At 59.6% G+C, this 19,845-nt stretch overlaps 1 protein-coding gene across 9 annotated transcripts in view; it reads left to right on the top strand.

Annotated features, from left to right (window-relative positions):
* The window catches only part of VAV2 (vav guanine nucleotide exchange factor 2), a 157,845-nt gene that overhangs the window by 118,609 nt on the left and 19,391 nt on the right, over nt 1-19,845 (top strand). For 3 of the 9 annotated variants that reach the window (XR_013994419.1, XM_081066160.1, XM_081066155.1), the window contains exons 5-19: nt 1,381-1,483; nt 3,347-3,361; nt 4,383-4,481; nt 6,624-6,692; nt 7,677-7,777; nt 8,829-8,928; nt 9,787-9,882; nt 10,900-10,968; nt 12,503-12,589; nt 14,749-14,834; nt 15,531-15,663; nt 16,735-16,749; nt 17,778-17,887; nt 19,043-19,144; nt 19,510-19,598. Coding sequence is in view for 8 of the 9 variants with exons in the window: in XM_081066160.1 (XP_080922286.1) it covers nt 1,381-1,483; nt 3,347-3,361; nt 4,383-4,481; nt 6,624-6,692; nt 7,677-7,777; nt 8,829-8,928; nt 9,787-9,882; nt 10,900-10,968; nt 12,503-12,589; nt 14,749-14,834; nt 15,531-15,663; nt 16,735-16,749; nt 17,778-17,887; nt 19,043-19,144; nt 19,510-19,598 (1,274 nt within the window). In the remaining variant the exon portion in view is untranslated. The remainder of the gene's footprint in view (nt 1-1,380; nt 1,484-3,346; nt 3,362-4,382; nt 4,482-6,623; nt 6,693-7,676; nt 7,778-8,828; nt 8,929-9,786; nt 9,883-10,899; nt 10,969-12,502; nt 12,590-14,748; nt 14,835-15,530; nt 15,664-16,734; nt 16,750-17,777; nt 17,888-19,042; nt 19,145-19,509; nt 19,599-19,845) is intronic. The other 6 variants (XM_081066161.1, XM_081066157.1, XM_081066162.1 and 3 more) reach the window with 4 other exon arrangements.

Below are 19,845 nucleotides of genomic sequence, written 5' to 3'. Positions count from 1 at the left end.
TAAAATGACAGCTAACATTCAAACGCTAGGATTGGGAGGGAGCCAGGAAGCCATTCATAAGAGCTGCTGGATATCATTTCTGCCCTCCCCTCCCTCCTCCCCCATCCTCCCTCCTCCCCTCCGCTGCCCCCCCTCCTCCCTCCTCACCCCCTCTCCTTTCTCCCCCATCCCCTGAGCTGTGGCTGCCTATGGGGTGGAGACGGGAAGTACTCCCCCACATTTCAATGCCTTCTAAGAATTGAACTTTGGGGGACCCTGCTTTGAACCCAGGCTATGAGGTGTGTCCTCACACAGAGAGCCAAGGGCACGCGGGCTGGCGTGGGCTTCCAGGACGAGTTGGCCTCTGAGCACAGCCTGCCCCCAGGAGGGATGTCACGCAGACTGAAGAGCTGGCTGGCCCTGGGCCTAGGGCGGCTCCTGCCTCTGAACCCCAGGCCAGTGACCCCCCCCCCCGGGGGCTGGTCGTAGCCCATGGGAACTTGTGGGTGGTGGGTGCTTGGATCGGCTCGTTTGCCAATTTGGTGGAATATTTGTTGAGCACCTACTGTGTATGAGGCGTGGTGATCAGAAGGGATTAAGCAGTTGGGTTTCTCCGGGGAAGAGACGGGCCCATCGCTTTACTAACACAATTTGAGATGCAGTGGGTGGGATGTACTTTGCACAGGAGTGCCAAGGAGAGCCCCAGATTGCAGGCAGGGCGGGGAATCCCAGCAGGCCTGTTGGAGGAGGTGTCCCACCACCTAAGTCTTGCAAGGCAAGGGAGTTGAGTCAAGGTATGACTGTGAGCTGAAACTAAGGCTTACTGAGTTACGAGTTAAGCAGTAATTTCCTTGGTGCTGGTTTCTGAAGGCGTATCACAAGCTCTGTGTCGCTGTCCTTACCACCTGGTAGGGAAGACGTCCCGTGTGAGCTCTGCACCTTGACCTTCACACTGGGGAGACCCTGGGCGGAGCAAGAGTTCTCGGGCTCCAGGTCACAGACGTAGGCCCCGGGAAAGGGTATTTGGCCTGGAGGCAGGAGTGAAGGCCCCAGAACTCGGCACTCTGTTGACTAGCTGTGCAAAGATTCTAGGTGAGGCCAAGTATCACCCCGGGCCTCCGGCGTGAGTCCAGCATTTACTTAAGGGCTGGAGAAGTTGGGGCTTTATCATGGCAGGTCCTTCTAGAAGTACAGCAGTGCTCTCTCCAGGCTGCCTGATTTAAACTCTCAGGCACCTGCGCAGCAGTTACCCACTCCCATTTTATAGCCAGGAGACTGAGGCTGGGAGGGAGGCGCTCGTGGGGGCCCTGCCCACCTCTCCTCTCGGCGGGGTCCCCTCGGGCTGCACCCTCGTAGACTTGGCCGGACTTCCCTTCCCTCTGACTGCTTCCTCTTGTGCAGCGAGCATGACCTGGGGGAGGACATCTATGACTGCGTCCCGTGCGAGGATGAAGGGGACGACATCTACGAGGACATCATCAAGGTGGAGGTGCAGCAGCCCATGGTGAGCCGCCCGCGGGGCGTTGGCATTGGCAGAGCAGGCTGGCCCTTTCTTTAGAAACGGAGCCGACCCCGATTCTGAGACTCTGAGGGGGAGCTGCTGCCGTGCAGAGGGGGTTCCGGAAGCTGCACCCCGTCCACCCCTTCCTTGGGCCCTTCTTCCCTGTGAAATATTCTGAGGAGACGGGGGTGTGACACCACTGCCACCTTCCAGGACGCGTTGCTATGGAGTTCTCCTTGGAGGCTGTGAGGACACTAAGTCTTCACTGCCCCGGGAGCCTTAAAATAGTAGCTCGGTGCTCAGCCCTGCACAGCACGCTCCCTTCTACCCCTTTGTGCAGTGCGATGAGACCACTATTGGCTCAATTAGCCAGCTGTGCGGCTTTTATGTGGTGACAGTATTTATTCCCGAGCAGGCGTTGGTGAATAATCTCTCAGACGCCAGTTGGCTGCAGTGTGGGTTTATTGCCAGCAGCTGCTGTGTGGAAGGTGGGAGTCCTGCCAGGCGGGGCCAGGGAGATGGGGACCTGGTGGGGCGGGCCACAGTCCCCTTGGGCCCCCAAACTCTGGGTGGTGGTCAAGGTGCCACTTGCCAATGGTGCCATTTGCTTTCACCCAAGAAAAGGGGGAAGTTCTCAAAAAGTAAGTTTCAGTGTCATCCGTCAGTGGTGGTGGGTAACCAGCTGCTGGTGGGGAAACAAAAAGCTGGGACGCAGCTCCCTGATGAGGCCTTTTGGAGGCCTTTCCCACCCCAGTGGCGCCTGCCGCCTCCATCAGCAGCATGTGGCAGAGATGTGGCCATGCTGGGCAGTGGCGCCCACAGCCCCCAAACTCTGCTCCTAAGAATGGGTTCCTTATTCTGCCCCTGAAGGGTCTGAAGGTAGGTTTCCTTCCCCACAGCCATCAAGGGTCTTGCTCAGCTGTGGGTCTGTGACTGCAGGTCTGTCCCGGGCCAATCTGCCCTCCGCTGGGCACACCCGCAGTGAGGCAGCTCTGTTCCCGACCTTCCAGTGGAGTCTGTTAGGGGTAGTGAGACCAAGCCATTGGCTGCCGCCAGAGGCCCCTGCCTTGCCTCCCTGGAGCTGCCCAAAAGCCTGCTCGCCTCGGGATATGGCAGGGAACTGAGTGAGACTGGGTCCCCCTTACTCCCCGAGCCCTTTGGAAGCTGGGTGTCCTCTGGGTAGAGCAAGAGAATGTGTGTGGAGTGGTCTGTGTTATCTGAAGGATTCCCCTGCCCCCAGGCCATACAAGCTCCCGAGAGACCCTCATCTGTGCCCGAGAGACCCTCATCTGTGCCCGGCCTGCAGAGGCCCTAGAGTGGGCACTCCCCAGAGACCGCTGCTGTCCCTGGTCCTGAAACGCACGTGATGGGACCTGGGGCTGTTGACAGGACCTGCAGGGGCTGGGGGCAGATGTCCGCCTGTGTCCTGGGGACAAGCTGGTGCCCACCTGCCCGCTCTGCTCAGTGCCCTGAAGCTTGGCACGGTGCTCACAAGCCCATTCTAGGCAGGGTAGGCCTCCTGCCACGTAGTCTGAGATAAAACAGCTGCTTTTATTTCATCTCCTGTCATGTCTGGAGCTATCGGAGCAGTCTTAGTGGAAGGTAATGGGGATGTGACTTCTGCAAAGGAAGATAACGCCAGAAGACAGCACGTGCCACTCTCAGAGCCCAGATGTGGGGAAGGCTGGCGACGTGCTCGGTCCCGGTGCGTCCCTCTGGGGACACTGGCAGGCACGGGGCTGTGACGTGACCCCTGGCTGTTGTGTAAATGCACACAAGCACCCCTGACTTCCCCACGCACAGCTTGAATAACAAGCCGACACTGCTAATTGGTTCTTTCTATCGTTTGTTTCCCCATGCTTTCAGATTAGATACATGCAGGTGAGTGGCAGTGGGGAAGCCGGGGTAAGTGCACCAGCTCCGTCTCCCTCCACCTCTCTGGGAGATCTCACCCCTCTTTGAAAATACTCAGACCACTGTCCCTAGGGAGACACTGTCGGATACCATTTTTACATAGTTTTAGGGGTATGGTGGACCTCCAGCACCCCAATGAAGCCCCAAGAGTAACAGCACAATTCCCAGGCGGAGCAGGGTTGTGGGCCTGGAGAGGAGCCTTGGGGGGCTGCTGCTGACCCGGGCTCCGGGGCATGTGCCACGTGTTGCTTTGGAGAGCTGTGGCCCCGCAGATGCAAGCAGGGCCATGGGTCATTTACTGGAGGATGAGGAGGATGGCGTTAGGGCAGCTGTGAGTCCAAATGTCACGTCACATGTCCCAGCTCCATTTCCCCAGACCCTTACTTGCAGGCAGCTATGGCTCAGCCTGAAAGGACCTCAGGAGAATGATTCTCCGAACACAACGTCGCCCCCCCCACCCGCCCCAACAGTCTCTTGGTCAGTTCCAGCCCTGGCCATGTTCCCCCAGAGGAGAGAGGCGGGCCCTGCCACAGAGGCGTGTCCCCCGTGACCCCTGCCAGTGGGCTGTTGTCTCAGGGCCGTGGTTGGAGGCTGGTGGACACTCGGAAAGCCCAGCCCTGCGAGGAACTGCTGTCTCTCTGAGGCCCTAACGGGGCAGGTGCTCAGTTGGTCCTCAGGGAGCTGCTCAGAGACTCTCCTGTGTATGCAGTCGGTGTTGTGAGCGTGTCACCCCTGCTGACACACTGGACGGGGTGGCTTCTGGGAACCTCACTCGGGTCCGGAATCCTCCATTGTCATTAGCTTTCAGGTTCATGCCACATCCCCTCCCATAGCTCAGCTGCGACAGAGAGGGGAAGGACTTGGGACCCTTCTGTCTCCCATGTGGCCCCTCCATTCCACACTCGGCGACCTTACGGCCAAGCCCAGGCGGTTGGCAGGCATCAGGCCTGGCAGGGGTGCCAGCTGATGTCGTGTGTCTGTCCTCTAGAAAATGGGCATGACCGAGGATGACAAGAGGAACTGCTGCTTGCTGGAGATTCAGGAGACCGAGGCCAAGTACTACCGGACTCTGGAGGACATCGAGAAGGTGGGCGGGGCTTTGGCCCTTTCCTGATGCCACGTGGTCCACTGTAGGGCTCCCAGTCCCCTGGGAGATGCCGTCGCCAGGAGAGGTCTTAGGGCAGTGGTGACAGATGGTGGTGGTACTTGGTCCTCTCGGCTTTGCCATCCACCAGAAGCGGAGGTTGCCCTCACCTTTCCCCTGCTGCCCTCCTGCCCTCTGCACCCCACTCGAGCCATGGGCTCCGGCCTGGTCGGGTCCTTGTTGGCCACCCCGCTGCCCCTGCTCCCACCTTACCTCAGGTCCTGGACCCTCCTGAGCGTGTCTCTGCGGCTTCTTCCAGCCTAAACTGGGCGTCATGATGGCTTCTGCTCTGACTGTACTGAGCTAATCTTTTTACATACGCCCCGTCACCCAGAGCTAAACTCCTTATGTATGTGCCCTCGTCCAGGACGAGCGCTGGGCTAAGCTCCTTCTGTAGACTTTCTCACCTAGGGCACTTTCTGCGCCCAGCCCCCTCTCTGTAAATTGGGAAACCGATATTACCATCTCACAGGTGGCAGTGCGTGTCCTGCACCTGGGACTTGGGCTCAGTGGTGTGGCCTTCGGAGCCCCGTGGCAGACGCTGTGCTCCCCCAAATGGCTGGCCAGTCCTCTCTGCCCACCAGCCTTCCGAGCTCCTGCCGGGCCACGGATGGGCCGTCTCCTGCCCTCACCTTGCCCTGGCCTCCTGTGTGCACTGGCTCGGTGGCATTTCCCTGTCACTGAAACATCCTCAGCCCCAACTGCCAAAGCTTACTGGCATGAGAAAACCAACACTGTTTAAGATAGAACCTTTCTGGCTATCCTTTGGTTTGGCGTAGGACCCCGTGATGGGGACACTGAAGTGGAGCCCTCACTGTTTAGGGAACTGTGTGGCCTCCAGCCACCCAGGACTGGCTCAGGCCTGAGGGATGTTCCCCCTCCTCCTGCCGCACCCAACCCTTGTGTGCCCACCCTTCAGCCCCACTGACCTCGGCCTTTCTGCAGACTCACCAGGCACCATCCTCGCTGTACGCCCTGCCCCAGCCCCCAGGTCAGCTCCTCCCAGGGCCTTGCAGGCCTTGTCACTTCCTCCATGCGGCCGGAGTCCCATTGCCGAAACCGGCACCCTGCTGTGTTTCATCTCCACCCCTGGAACACAGCCTTCCAGGGCAGGCGCTGCCCAACCACGTCGTGACACAGTGCGCGTGGGGGCTGCGCAGGGAGCGTGCTGAGACAGGACACGCAGTGTGCCGAGTGCTTTCAGGGATAATCGTGATTCTAGTCTTTCCCTAACCGTCCGAGGTAGGTGTCGCTGCCCCACGTCACAGACCAGGAAACCGAATCCTAGACAGGCCAGCGCCAGCCTGTCCTCGGCATGCCACATCCAGTGTCCTCGGCCGTTGTTCATTTGGACAATTCTCACCTGCTGCACAGAGTGGCCGAGGAGAGGTCCCGGGGGCCAGGACCCCTTGGGGGAGAAGGAGCAGGGAGAGGAGAGGGTGGCAGGGCCTTCTCTGAAAGGGTCTGTGGGGCAGGAGATAGCAGATTCACTCATGTGCGTCTCCTCCAAGGCCAGACCTAGAGGACTCAGGCAGAGCCACTGCCTGTCACTGTGGGGCTTCTGGGCTTCGGGGTGCGGGGCTGGGGGCATCTCTCTTGAAGGCAGGCTTAGGGGTGGACCCAGGACCCCAGGCTCAGGAATTTGAGTGCTGGTGGGAATCACGGCCCCGTCACCACCCACGGGTGTACGCTGGGGTGACACTCCTACCTCCTAGGCCTCAGTTTCCTCGTGTTTCAAACGACAGCAATGCCCGTCCCGGCTATTGTAGGGTTGAAGTCCAGTGCCATGCTGAGTGCCCCCCTTGGGGCTCTGATGACGTGGCGGGCATGGGTGCTTGGTAAACACTCAGGCCCGATCCCGCCCACCCCACACATTCGCACAGCGCTCACCCTGCAGGGCGGAGCCCAGACCTCCCCAGAATGCTCTCCGCCGAGCACTGGTCGGGCTCCAGGCCTGTGTAGCTGCCCTGCTGGGCACCCCTGACCTTGGTCAGGTTGTCAGAGCCCCTCTGGCTGGCGGCTGTGGCCTGGAAGGCGGCTGGCTGCCTCCAGGCCCAGATGGAACCATTGGGCTTTCCCTTGCAGAACTACATGGCCCCCCTGAGACTGGTGCTGAGCCCCGCGGACATGGCGGCTATCTTCATCAACCTGGAGGTAAGGGCCCAGCCCACTCATCGCGTGCGGGCTCTGGTCTTAAACTGCTCCAATGCGACTGTCCCTGCCAGGGGCATGATTGGTCCTGGCCAAGGGGTGTTCTTCTGGCTGACAGATGGGAGGAGGAGAACAGCTTGCTCCTGCCTCCGGGGATTTCGGCTTTAGGTGATGAGAGGACTCAGGGTCTGGGAGCTCGCCTTTTCTGCTCTCTGTGCTGGTGGGTGTGGCTCAGGCAGGCGCACACGCCCTGGAAGAGATGTGAGGCTTTGTCAGCAGCTGGAGAGAAATGTGTCCCCCACCCCTTAGAGAGAGCCCGTCGCTCTCTCTGTGGATGTCTGGACATGGACATGGGAAGGCCATCCCTGTGGGAAGGTCAGCAGAGCAGGGCAGCTTGGCGTGAGGCTACAGAAACTACACAGGGGTGGGCTCCCTCCACTGTGCCTGGTGGTTGCGGGGTGCTCCTGCCGACCCCTCAGCCCCTCATCAGCGCGGCTGACCCAGGCCCCGGAGCTTCCTGCTCTCTGTGCCCCCGACCCAGCGTTCTTCCTGCCGTGAGCAGTGGCCGGCATAATCATCCAGGGACAGATCAGTAGCCTGGATGGGGGATGTGGGTGGCCCCAGCATGTCACCTGCCCTGGGAAGCACGCCTCCGCAGGCCTGAGGCCCCAGCTCTGCAGTGGAAAGACGACATCCCTCCGAGCCCAGGATCCCGGGCCACTGCTGTCCCATCCGGGCACCGGAGCCTGCCCTGGTCGGCCGCACGTGTCTGTACAGGCAGATATGGGCTGTGGAATCTCCCCGCAGACCGCATACGCGTCACTGCCACCTCCTAGTTGGCTTACACCTGGCATTTATGTGGGAATGCACGCCCAGTGCCCGGGCCTCATAAAAGTCCTAATCGAAGACAAGATGTGAAAGAGAGTGATGAGCACGCATGCCCTCGCCTGGTGAGCCGTTCACACGCTAACTGCTTTGTCCTCCCAGGACCTCATTAAGGTGCATCACAGCTTCCTGAGGGCCATCGACGTGTCCATGATGGCGGGGGGCAGCACTCTGGCTAAGGTCTTCCTCGAGTTCAAGGAGAGGTGAGTGGCAGGGCCGCCTCGCCGGCCGCTTCCTGTCTGTGGGACCACAGTAGCCTGACGGGGCATAGCTGGTCAGGTGTGCCCAGGGCAAGTGTGTGCTGCCCAAGGCAGGTGGCTGTGGCCCTCTGGAGCCATTCGTACTTGTAAACCAAGAAATACCCCTCGCCACCATCATAGCCAGGAGGGGTGCCCCTGAGCACGGGCTGGGTGGCAGAGGCCTGAGGAGGTTCTAGCAGCTCCCTCCACCTCTATCCTGTGGGTCTTGGTGGCAGAGGGACATTCATGCACCTGCAGTGCACCCCCCCAGGAGAATCGGGCACCTGGGGAGTCTGCCCCCTGAGCACTATGCTTGGGTCCTGGGGAGGTGGTGTGTAGCAGCTGCTGCTGATGGGAGACAGAACCCGCCCCATGCAGGTCTGAGTGAGGGGCTTCAGGGGCTTGTGGGCAGGAGGACATGGCTGAGAGCCCAGGCTCTGATGTCCCCAGAGCTGCGGCCACCTCCCTGCTGTGAGGAGAAACTGAGGCTGGGTCTGTGCTGCCTACACGGCTGGTCCACGCCCAGCGAAGGGCAGCTGTGGCTGTGCGGGCAGAGGGGCTCAGACCTGGGCGTGCTTGGCAGCAGCCGAGGGCACAGTGCTCAGCCGTCCTGGCATAAACCAGCCCTAGCCTTCCTGGGGTCGCCTGGCTCTGGAGAGGCGAGGGGCTTCTCTTCTCTCCAGCTTTGGCCCTTTTTGGGGACAAGTTTGGGGGGGGGCATGAGAATTGCGTCCCCAACCCAGCCCTGACTTAGAGTAGAACCACAGAAGGGGCCCCTCCACCGAGCCTGGCAATATTTCGAGACGAGAGAGAAAGCAGCCATACAGAAAGAACAAAACCGTTAAACGTGTTGGCGCGTGAGGAGCTGTCATGGGGGGAGACCCATTTGCTGTGCACTTACAGCCGCCGTGAAACTAGGCAGGCCCTCAGCAGTCGCAGCGGCTTCCTAATCCTGGGAGAGGGAGTGTGTGTGTGTGTGTGTATGTATGTGTGTGTACACACGTGTACCATCCAGGCTCCTGATTTACGGGGAATACTGCAGCCACATGGAGCACGCCCAGAACGCACTGAACCAGCTCCTCGCCAGCCGGGAGGACTTCAGACTGAAAGTTGAGGTGATGGGGACTTCCCTGCCTGTCCCCCGGCCTGTCCCCCGGTCTGTCCCCTGGCCTGTTCCCCAGCCTGTCTCCTGGCCCATCCTCTAACCCGTCCCTTTGAGATTGCCGCCTGCTGCTCTCTGGCTAGCCCGTTTTGTGGGAAGTTGGGGACATGACTTTTGTGTAGATGTTTTTAGCAGGTGATTTTTTCATCCTTTGCGTTTTGTTGGGCTGGGGAATGGGCAGTTGGAGGTCACCGTCTCAGGCCAGAACACAGCCTGAGTCCCCTGGGTGCTGTTGAGGCAGGCCCCAAGGACCAGCTCTGGCTCTGCGAGGCACTGTGACTGACCCCTGACCCTGGCCTACACAGACCCCACGAGGGCCTCAGGTGACAGACATTTGCTGGGAGCCTCCCACCATTATCCTGTCCTCACCCCAGGCTCGGGGCCAGTCTCTGGCACTTGCTGAGTTTCGCACCTGAGCCCCTTATTGGGGTTAGCTCAGCTGCTCCCAGGTTGGGGTTCCCCGTTTCCAGAGTGGATCCTGGTGCCGGGTCCCCTTGCTCTAGCAGCGCTGGGGATGTCCCTTGGAGAAGCAGAATGCCCCCCTGGGTTCAGGCAGCAGTGGGGAGCTTCTGGTTCCTGCAGGTGGCTCCCCTTAGTGAGCTGGCTTCCCCGACAGTCTTGAGGCGGGTCTGGTAGGTGCCAGCCCCAGAATCACGTGGCTATGGTGGACCCCTGGGGTGTGAGGGGCGGCTGGCCCCACTCCTGGTCAGAGAAGGACCAGACCCCGGGGCCCCGGCTGGGGGTGGGAGTGGTGGGGTCCAGCGCCCCCTGGCCAGGACTCTTCATCGACTCGCTGCCCCCTGACGCCCAGGAATGCACACTGAAGGTCCAGGACGGGAGGTTCAAGCTGCAGGACCTGCTGGTGGTGCCCATGCAGAGGGTGCTCAAGTACCACCTTCTCTTGAAGGTGAGACCCACCCCACCCCCTCGGCCTTGGGGGCTGCGTGAGGGCGTGTCACCCTCCTAGGGCGTGGGCGGGGCCCACACGTCGGCCAAGGCGGACGTCAACAAGCAGACAAACTAAGACAGTCTGTGCTTAGTGCACGAAAACTGCACTCTGTACTGGGAGCTGCTCTCACTCTCTCCACACACACACACACACACACACACACACACACACACACACACACGCGCGCGCGCACGCACATCGGGGGCACCCAAGAAATGTAGACAAGTGGACCCTTTGATCAGCGTTGCTCAAGCAGCAGTTCCCCATCATCAGAAGGGTCTGGGCGCTGATGGGAGCCACTTTGAGCACCTGTTGTCATTGCAGAAGTCAAACATGAGTTGTGTTCATCTTTTTTAATCAGTGTATATTGAGTATTATAATTTTCATCGTTTTTTCCCTTTCTTAAAATGTGTATACATTTTTTTGGCACCGCATGTGCGTGTGTGTGTCCGATGTTTATCACAATAAATACGCAAAGGAAAATTGCGATTAAAACGGGTAAGAGCAGAACAAGTGAAAGCAGTGGAGGCGCATGCTCAGACCAGGAGTAAGAACTGGGGTTGGCCCTTAACCTGGCCTCTGAGCTCCCTGGCAGTCGTGGCAGAAATGGGAGTAGGAGGACCTTCTGGACGGATAGACGCGGGGGGGGGGAGAGCGGTTTCTGGGAGGTGCAGAGCGAGGTTCTTCTGTGAACAGCAGTCGTCTGTTAGCTCAGCACCTTGCTTTGTGCAGCCTGATGTCCCTGCCATGACCCACAAGAGTCAGCGACACCTCTTTCTTGAAGCAGCGTGTCACCTGGGTGAGGGCTGTCTGTCTCTCTGTTGGGGTTGCGCAGCTGAACCAGACCCTGGGCCAGCAGGTGGGGGCTCTGTCCAGAGGGCCTTGCGCTGTGCACACACCCCGTGCCGGGTGGGGGCGAGGACAGAGGCCCTGACCCCCGAGTGGTGACCCACAACTCCCCTCTCACGCCTTCAGGAACTTCTGAGCCATTCCACTGACCGGCCGGAGAGGCAGCAGCTGAAAGAAGCACTGGAAGCCATGCAGGTGGGTGGGGAGAGGGCAGACCAGCCTGGGGCTTATCTTGCACGTGTTTTTGGACTGGATGGGGCTCATGAACGAGCCTCGCTCTGACCGTACATGTAGATTTTCCTGCGACAGCAAGAGACAGAGAGGGCAGGGCAGTGGGTGAGACCCACGCAAGGGCAGAGGAGTCAGGTGGAGGGGGCTACAGGCCAGACACTCACCCCAGGTGTCCTGGTCACTGACCTCGCGTGGCCCCCAGTGAGCTCCCTGGGCCTTCCTTCCTCCTGCTTTTCCAACTGTCTGCCGAGGCCATCACCAGTTCCTAGGCACTGGACTCAGTTCTGGGCCATCTGGCCCCTGCAGTTCACTGCCCAGCTCCGTGGCTTCTGCTTCTGAAATGCGCACCCCACCCAGCCATGCCACCTCTCCCCTCCTCCCTTTGTCTGCGAAAGCCCACTGTGCAGGCACACTTCCTGATGGAGAGGTCACCTCAAGTCACTTCCCTGGTGGGAAACCCTCTGGCTCCCTAAGCCCCCGAGCCAGGCGCACCCCCTCACCCTGGCACGCTGTGTTTACCACAGTGCCCCAAATTCTAGGCAAGCGTGGCCACTCCCGGGCCCCTGAATGCACGCCATCCTTTCCTGCCCCTGAGCGTTGGCTCCTTGTCACCTGGCCGCGTCCTGCGCTCTCTCAGTCTCTGTAAAGTGACACTTCCCAGGAGCAACGCCCCACTCTGGGTTTCTGATCCCCCGGTGCTCTTGTGTCTGTGCTGAGGGAGCTCTGAGCAGCCTTATGCTCGTGGAGAGCTTCACTCCAAGTCGTGTGTGACCTGTGGCCTGTGCCACCGAGGCTGGAGAGGCGGGACAGCTTGCCAGGCCGTCTTTTAACATTTCGGCCTTAGGATCTCACGTTCTGCCCCGCCAGTGGGCTCCTTGTAGGAACGGGCAGGGGTCACTGGAGGAGGGCTGGAACCGGCTCCCCTGTTGGCCCAGCTCGGGGACTCCACCCAAGGCAGCCTGTCCCCCTGCTGGGCAGGGTCAGTGCCACCTGTGTTGGTTCTGCAGAGGAGAGCTGGTCTCCTGGCTCTCAGGTGGTGCTGGGTGCCCAGCCGCTCTGCCCTCTGGATTGCAGCGGGCACTGCCCCCTGGTGGCCAGCAGGAGGCTGCAGCGTGTGCCACCCGGACCAGCTGAGGGCCTGCGGGTATCCACTTCCCGGAGCTGAGAGGCAGTCAGTCGGTCCAAGTCTAGTTGGCTGTTGTTCTCCTACTCTAACCTAGAAGATCAGGAGCTTGGCATTCTTGGCCCACTGGTTGGGGTATGGTATGGGGTTCGTTTTACCTTTTCTTTCTTAGTTTCTTTATTTGTCAAGTGGGGGGTGACGCTGGTCACCCCTTGTTGTTTGGAGGGCTGGTCAGCCACCTCTGGTAGACGGACGGTTGAAGGTGCTTGGAAGATGCCCAGGCCTGGGCTGATGTGAGGCGGAGTTGGGGCCTGAGCCCTTCTCACCCGCCCAGCACCAGCCTGCTAACCCCTCCCCACCCCTGTTGTTTTCAAGGACTTGGCAATGTACATAAATGAAGTGAAACGCGACAAAGAGACCCTAAAGAAAATCAGCGAATTCCAGAGTTCTATAGAGAACTTGGTAAGTGGCTGCTCTCCAAAGAGTGAAGATGAGCTATGACTACATGTACCTATTTTAGAAATTACTTTCATGATCTCAGGATCGAATCAGCGGACGTGTGAACAACACTCCGTCTGGCCAGGTTGCAGAAGCATGTGCAGCCGCCCCAAGTGCCCCGTGTCCACAGGCTGCCCGCTTGCTGGCACCCCAGCCTCCCTCCCTGGCCCAGACCTAGGACTCCCTTGGGTCCAAGAGGAGGACATGGCTCCCAGGGGACATGAGGCTCCTGCTCCGTGGACGCCTGGCCCACCTCATCTCCATGTCCCTAGGAGGCACAGTGCAGAGTGTTTGTCTACCTGCCCAGGAGCTGCCATTGGCTTCTCCCCTCCCCTCGGCTTCCATCAGGCAGGGCTCATACCTCATGTGCCCCTCTCCCTGGTCCGTGAGAGGCTCATCCTTGGAGCATTGGGTGAGCCAGTGTGTCCTGCGGGGAGAGCAACTGGGCCATCCAGGAAGCAGACACTCCCCCACTCGTGCCAGCCAGCACCAATATCTTGCAAACCTGCCAAATGTTTAAACCAGGGTTTCTCAACCTCGGCTCTTCACATTTGGGGCCAGGTCGTTCTTTCTTGTGGGGTCTGTCCTGTGCATTGCAGGATGTTGAGCAGTACCCCTGGTCTCTGCTAGAGCCACCCTCACCTTTGGGGGGTCCCCGTGATGATCAAATGTATCTCCAGACATCGCTAGATGTCCCCTGGGTACAGACTCTCGCCTGGTTGAGAACTGCTGGCTTCTACCCAGACATTTTCACTCTCTGGTCCCTGAACTTGGCTGGGTCCTCACGAGTCTCTGTCAAGGTCAAATCAACACAGAAGCTTTTTGCAAAGGAAGCTCCTGGATGCCTAGGCTGACACCTGGGGCCCGTTTGCCCCTTCCTCACCCACCAGGGTGGGAAGAGCCCAAAGAAGTCGCCTCTGCAAACATGTGACCTGGAAAACGCTCGTGATGTGTCGTCACGTGAAGGAAAGAAGTTCCCAGCAGCACTGGGATACAGCCCCCCGTGCAGAGGTGGTTGCGGGGCTGTGCCCCAGACTTAGTGGTGTGAGTGCCCGGCCCCTCTGGCTGTCGGGTTTCCCCGCACTGGTCGTCGATGTTTTCTAGATGCCCTACGGTACACGGGCGTTGCTTTTGTAGCAGTCATTCGGGGGAATTTTAAGAACACTTTTACATGTGAGTCATACTTGTTCCTAAAATAACAAAAACAGAACAGCAATGGTGAACAGGTGTGGAGCCTTCCTGTAGGCCAGACCGTGCTCGGCTCTGCATATTCTCCCGAACCCTACCACCCAGGTGGAGGTGGCGCTTTTGTTGCTGTCACTTTAGAGATGAGACATCGAGGCCCTAAGGGAGTCTCTGAGCAGGACACCCTGTATGACACCGAAGCTGTGCTCGGAATTTGGCCCCGGCGGCTTCTGGGAAATTCAGAGAACTCAGGAGAAGATGCTGAGAAGGCCCATCGTAGCATCACACGGGCACGGCCTCCTTAGCGTCTTGGAGTGTCCCCTCCTGCCTGTCCCGTCTGCGTCAGCCGCACAGGAACGTGTCAAGAGACTGTCTCTCTGCATCAAAGCTGAGGAGCCGAGATACAAACCAAACGGAAAATGAAAATGAAATCTCAGCAAACCAGAGAGCGGGTTTGACGGGTAACCTCTTCCTGTGGAAGATGAGCTGTTGGCAGGACCCCACGCCTCGCCCGCCAGCCCTCCATCTGATAAGCGCTCTTTGTTCCCTCTAATTTGGTTTCTCAGGGCTGGGCGTCTGTCTTTTCCTACCAGGCCCCTGCTCTGGGCACCACACCGCACTGGCCTGTTAACATGACCCCACCATGAATCGCTCTTTGTTCCCGTGGAGCTGTGGGGAGTCTGCGGTGGGGCAGGAGGTGGGGCAGGAGCCTCCTAGCCAGCCCCCCTCGCCCCCCCCCCCCGGTCTTCTGCTCCCCACTTGGTCCGTGCACCAGCCGGGATCCACTGGGTTCACCTAATTTGGTTTCCTCCTTTGGGTTCTGTGGGCAGTGTCCCCCTTGGGTGTGTGCCCACCTGCCCTTTTTCCTGATTAGGTGCTGGGACAGTGGGGGTGCCACTTTGGCATTGGGGCTAACGGCCTTCCCCCATCTTTCCCAGCAAGTGAAACTGGAGGAATTTGGGAGGCCGAAGATCGATGGGGAGCTGAAGGTCCGGTCCATAGTCAACCACACCAAGCAAGACAGGTGAGCAGAACGGTGGCCTGGGCTAGTGGCATGCAGCCTAGTTGGGCACCCTGCTCCCCACTTGCCTGGAAACTGCTTTTCCTGTGGAAAGAGCTCCCGCCCACTCGGCTTTATGTTGGCTCCGTTTTAATTGCTTCCTTCCTTCTCCGCAAGAGCGTCGGCGAGCCATGTCCGACAGTGGCTGCCATGGTCATAGAGCTGTGCTGCCCGTGGCCGGCACTGGGCTGGGCAGAGGGTGCAGCCAGAGGCCGTGGCTGGCGAGCTCACAGGCTTCCTGTTGCTGAACAGACAGAATGGCTGCCAAATGACCGAGGGAGTGCCCAGGCGGGTGGGGGACAGTTCCAGCTGAGCTGGTGTGGCCATAGTTGTTCATTCTCCACACACACCTACTGTGTGCGAGGCCTGGGGCCATGGCTGAGGTCACAGCAGATATGGGCCTGGGTCCCCAGGGCTCCCTGTCCAGTGAGGGATGGAATCCACTCGGTGGAGGAGCCCCGGGGGCAGGAGGGTTTCCTGGAGTTGTATCGGGGCAGCTGAGGACTAGCTGAGGGTCAGTGTTGGCGGGAGGCAGAGGGCAGGGCTCGGAGCAGGCGCAGCCTTCCTGCTGCCCACCCAGGGGCACGTGGCTGCCCCGTGGCCCGGGAGCACAGTGCACTGGCTATGATGACCGGCCCCCTGGCCGTGGTGTCGCGCCAGGTACTTGTTCCTGTTTGACAAGGTGGTCATCGTCTGCAAGAGGAGGGGCTACAGCTACGAGTTGAAGGAGATCATCGAGCTGCTCTTCCACAAGATGACCGACGACCCCATGAACAACAAGGACATCAAGAAGGTGGGTCGCGGCGTCCTGCTGGTGACGGCAGGGCCTGCTGAGGCTGGGCCACACCAGGCCAGGGGCAGGCGGTGACCCACCCAGCTGGTGGAGCAGTCGTGGGGTAGCCTTGGGAAGAGTGGAAGTCAGCCCTGATCCCGACCAGGTGGGCTGCAGTGGGGACGGGCTTCCCTGCCAGTCAGCCTCTTAACACTGACGTCTGCAGAAGACATGCCTGCTCTGTGCTGGGCCCAGCACTTGCCCGGCCTTTTATCTTTGAATCTTTCCTGGGAGCGGGCACAGTCGGGATCACAGCTCCCCAGTGAGGAGACTGAGCCAAGGGGCCCAGCCAAGCCTTCAGGTGAGAGCCAGGCCTTAAACCGTGGCCGCCTGACTCCAGCTCACATTGCCCCCTGCAGCAGGCAGGACTTCTGCCCCTCTCCACCGCTGCTTCCTTTGAAGTAGGGCTCTGGGTGGGCCTCACTGTGGCTTGACAGACTCTGCTGACCCACCAGTGGGCTATGGCTGCTGGGGGTGGGGCCTTGGCCGCTGGGGGTGGGGCCATGGGTCTGGGGGTGGGGCTCTGGTTGCTGGGGGTGGGGCCATGGCTGCTGGGGGTGGGGCTATGGCTGCTGGGATGGGATTGCTGTGCCCTCTGGTTCAGACCTGCTTTAGCAGAGCTTTTGCCCCCTGAGCTGTGTGCAGCTGCTGTGTGCAGCCCTGGGCTAGGTGTGGGGGCCAGGAGCCCAGTATGCTAAAGATCGTAGACCCTAGATTTTGGAGCTTACAGTGTAGCATGCAGGTACCACCTGGAAGAGCTATGGGGGTGACCCACCCAACCCTGAGGTCCTAAACAAGCTACTGGGGCCCCGAGGTGGTGACCTCAGGCCACTTCCCAGGCTCTGGGCTGAAGACTCAACCCCTGAGTCCCAGCCCCAGCACCTTCCCTTTTGGGAGGAAGGCTCTGGTTGCCTCATCCCTGCGCACTTGGTAGTGGTCAGTGTCCTGGGCTGCAGTGCCCACCTCAGGGCTGGGCCGAGTCCCATAATGACCTCATTTCCCCTTTTGCTTTCCTCTCCTCATGCTTCCTAGTCTCATGGGAAAATGGTAAGCACCGGGCACCCTGGTCTCACTGCCTTCCTTCACCTCAGGGCCCGATGCCAGCACTTCCTTCCTGAGCCGGGAGTGGAGTCCTGGGGCCCCGGGTGGGCCTGAATAGGGGTCAACTCATGCCTTTCTTCTTCCTCCTTCCTCCTCTGGTCTCTTAATTATGACGTGTGCATGATAGAAGATTTGCCTGGTACAGGAGAGTGGAGAGTGAAGGCTCCACCTTCCTGCCTGGCCCCCGCCCCCTCCGTTGCCTAGGTTTTTAAGGGCCACGTGTCATTCCAAGCCTGTCAGAGTGTTTTGTCTCACTGTGTGTCACCTCTACCTTTTCTCTGTTCTCTCCATCTCTCCTTCCCATCCTTCCTTCTCCCTCCTTTTTTTTCCCTTTCCCTTCACCTATTCTAACAAGTGGACTCAGACTTTCCAGACTTCTTCCTGGGCCCCTTGGAAAGCCCCAGAGATGGTTAGGCCTGGTGGGTGGCTGGGGAGTTATGGGGGAACAGCTGTGGCTGGCTTTGCTGTGGGCTTCCCAGACTCACAGCCTTCCCCTGCCTTTATTTTATTTTTCCTGTTGTTTCACTTCAGAGCAGTGAGTTTCTTTAGCATTACATTTAGGAAGTGAAAGTGAGTGGGCCTGTGTCGTGGAAGGGCCTGGGCAAGTTCCTGAACGTGGGCTCCCTGGGGACCCAGCTCAATTATTAGGGACGGCCCCAGCTGAACCAGTAGAGTTCAGTTGGGGACACACCTTGGAGAGGGTGGGAGAGGGGTCCCGGGACATGTTGTCAGAGGGGTTTGCACATGCACACACACGAGTACACACAAGTGCACTGTACACATGCACACACAGGCACGGACATGTGCACACACACGAGTACACAGAAGTGCACTGTACACATGCACACACACGTGCACACACAGGCACGGACATGTGCACACACAAGTACACACAAGTGCACTGTACACATGCACACACATACATACATGTGCACACACAGCTCGTTGCCAGCGTGTCCCGTTTCCTCCTTCAGTGGTCCTACGGCTTCTATCTAATTCACCTGCAAGGAAAGCAGGGCTTCCAGTTCTTCTGCAAGACAGAAGACATGAAGAGGAAATGGATGGAGCAATTTGAGATGGCCATGTGAGTCCGAGGATTGCAGCCGTGTGGGGGTTGGAAGCCCTGGGGGGATTTGCTCCAGGGACCCTCTCAGATGAGGGCTGGATCAGACACCCGGAGACGGAGATGGGCTCCGTCACCCCATCACCACTGTGGTGTCATCTTAGCAAGAGCTAAGACCCTCCCTGCCACAGCCTGTGCCGGACAGCTCAGCGGACTGCTGCCCCGAGGCTCAGCCTGTCGTCGTGGTGCCATATGGACTTAGGGTGACCCAGCTCCTCAGGGCCTTAGAGGCTGGTGGATTGTCACCTCTCTGAAGCCACACGGAGCTGTTTATCCGTGAAATCTAGGAGGAGCCCCAATATGTCCAACAGAGAAAGGTGATCAGTGGGGTCCCCAGACACGTCAGACCTGGGGCCAGAGTGGCAGGGTCTCTGTGCCATCAGGCTCTGCAGCCAGGAGGGCTGGGGGCCTCCGGGCAGGTGTGCTCACCTGCCTGGCCTTTTTTTTTTTTCTGTGAAATGGAGATGAAAAGAGGGCCCAGCTTATGGGATTTTGGGGGAGGGTCAATGGGACCCTACCCGGACACGTCGAAACAGATGGCAGCCAGGCTGTGGACCATCTCCATTCTGCCCCTCAGTGCCCAGGGGGTGTCGTTTGTCCCCGACGTTCTCTTATGAACACTTGCGAGTATTCACCAAAGTTGAAAGGAAGTTATGGTAAACACGCTCAGATTGCACCGTTAACATCTGGACCTGCTTTCTTTGTCCCATCCTACCCCACCCGGCCTTCGTGCCATCTGGTGGTGGCTGTATTTATTTCTAGTGAATTGCAGACATCAGGGCATGGCCCCCTGAGTACCTCAAGGGTGCCTGTCGTGAACTCGAGTTCATTGTTTAGGTTTTTGCGTTTCTGGCCTGTAGACCATGAAATCTTAAGCGCACATCTGCTGACAGGCCCACACCTGTCACTTCCAGCCCCCCGTCAAGACACAGCCCCTTACCTTCAGCCAGGAGTTCTCTCACATCAGTGCAGCGGCGTGTTAACACAGACCCTCGTTCTCGCCAGGTGTCGGGCAGGCCCAGGCTGAGTCCCGGCCACCGACGCCTGCTCAGCCTGTTCCTGAGCCCGGCTGGTTTGGGGCTCGGGGCGTCTGATGCCCGCTTTCCCTCCTGTCAGGTCAAACATCAAGCCTGACAAAGCCAACGCCAATCACCACAGCTTCCAGATGTACACGTTCGACAAGACCACCAACTGCAGAGCCTGCAGGATGTTCCTCAGGTGAGGGCTTCCTGCCCCGGCCCCACCCGTTCCGCACCTCCCGGGCCCCGAGGGAGCCTGCTGCTGCAGGTGCCCTGTGTCCCCCATCACCACTGACCACTGCCCTCCGGCAGCCCTGGGCTGAGCCCCTCAGTGTCAGACCCAACCTGGAGGGAAGCAACTGTCCCTGTGGGTGCCCAGGGCCTGCTGTGTGGGGCGGCAGAGCCAGGCCAGGGCTGTCCTTGGGGAGAGCTACACCAGGCTGCACGTGGTGGCCGGGGTCCTGGAGGCCCTGAGCTCGGAGGGATGGGTGCTCTGTGGGGCAGGTGGCAAGGCGGGCCTGGTGGTCTTGGGCCTCTGTCTCACCTGGGCCCTCCCCGGTGCAGGGGAACCTTCTACCAGGGGTACCTGTGCACCAAGTGTGGCGTGGGGGCACACAAGGAGTGTCTGGAAGTGACCCCTCCCTGCAAGATCAGTGAGTACCACCTCGCCCTGCCTGCGAACACAAGCCTTCGGGGCTGGTCCTCGTGGCCACAGTCCCTAGCCAAGGGTCCCGTTGCTCACACTGCCTTTCGCCACCCTCCTGGCCCTGGCTGAGTTCGCACGTTCTCCTTTCCTATCGTGGTGACTCCATTAGACAGGGATCGTATGAGGAAACTGAAGCTCAGAGAGGGGAGGACGCCTGCCCTGGGTCACAGTGTCAGGGTATGGGGGGGTGCGTG

The sequence above is a fragment of the Rhinolophus hipposideros genome (assembly GCF_964194185.1).
Source record: "Rhinolophus hipposideros genome assembly, chromosome: 11".
Lineage (NCBI taxonomy): Eukaryota > Metazoa > Chordata > Mammalia > Chiroptera > Rhinolophidae > Rhinolophus > Rhinolophus hipposideros.
Note: the sequence above shows the minus strand (reverse complement) of the source record. Positions and strands in the feature narration are given on the sequence as shown.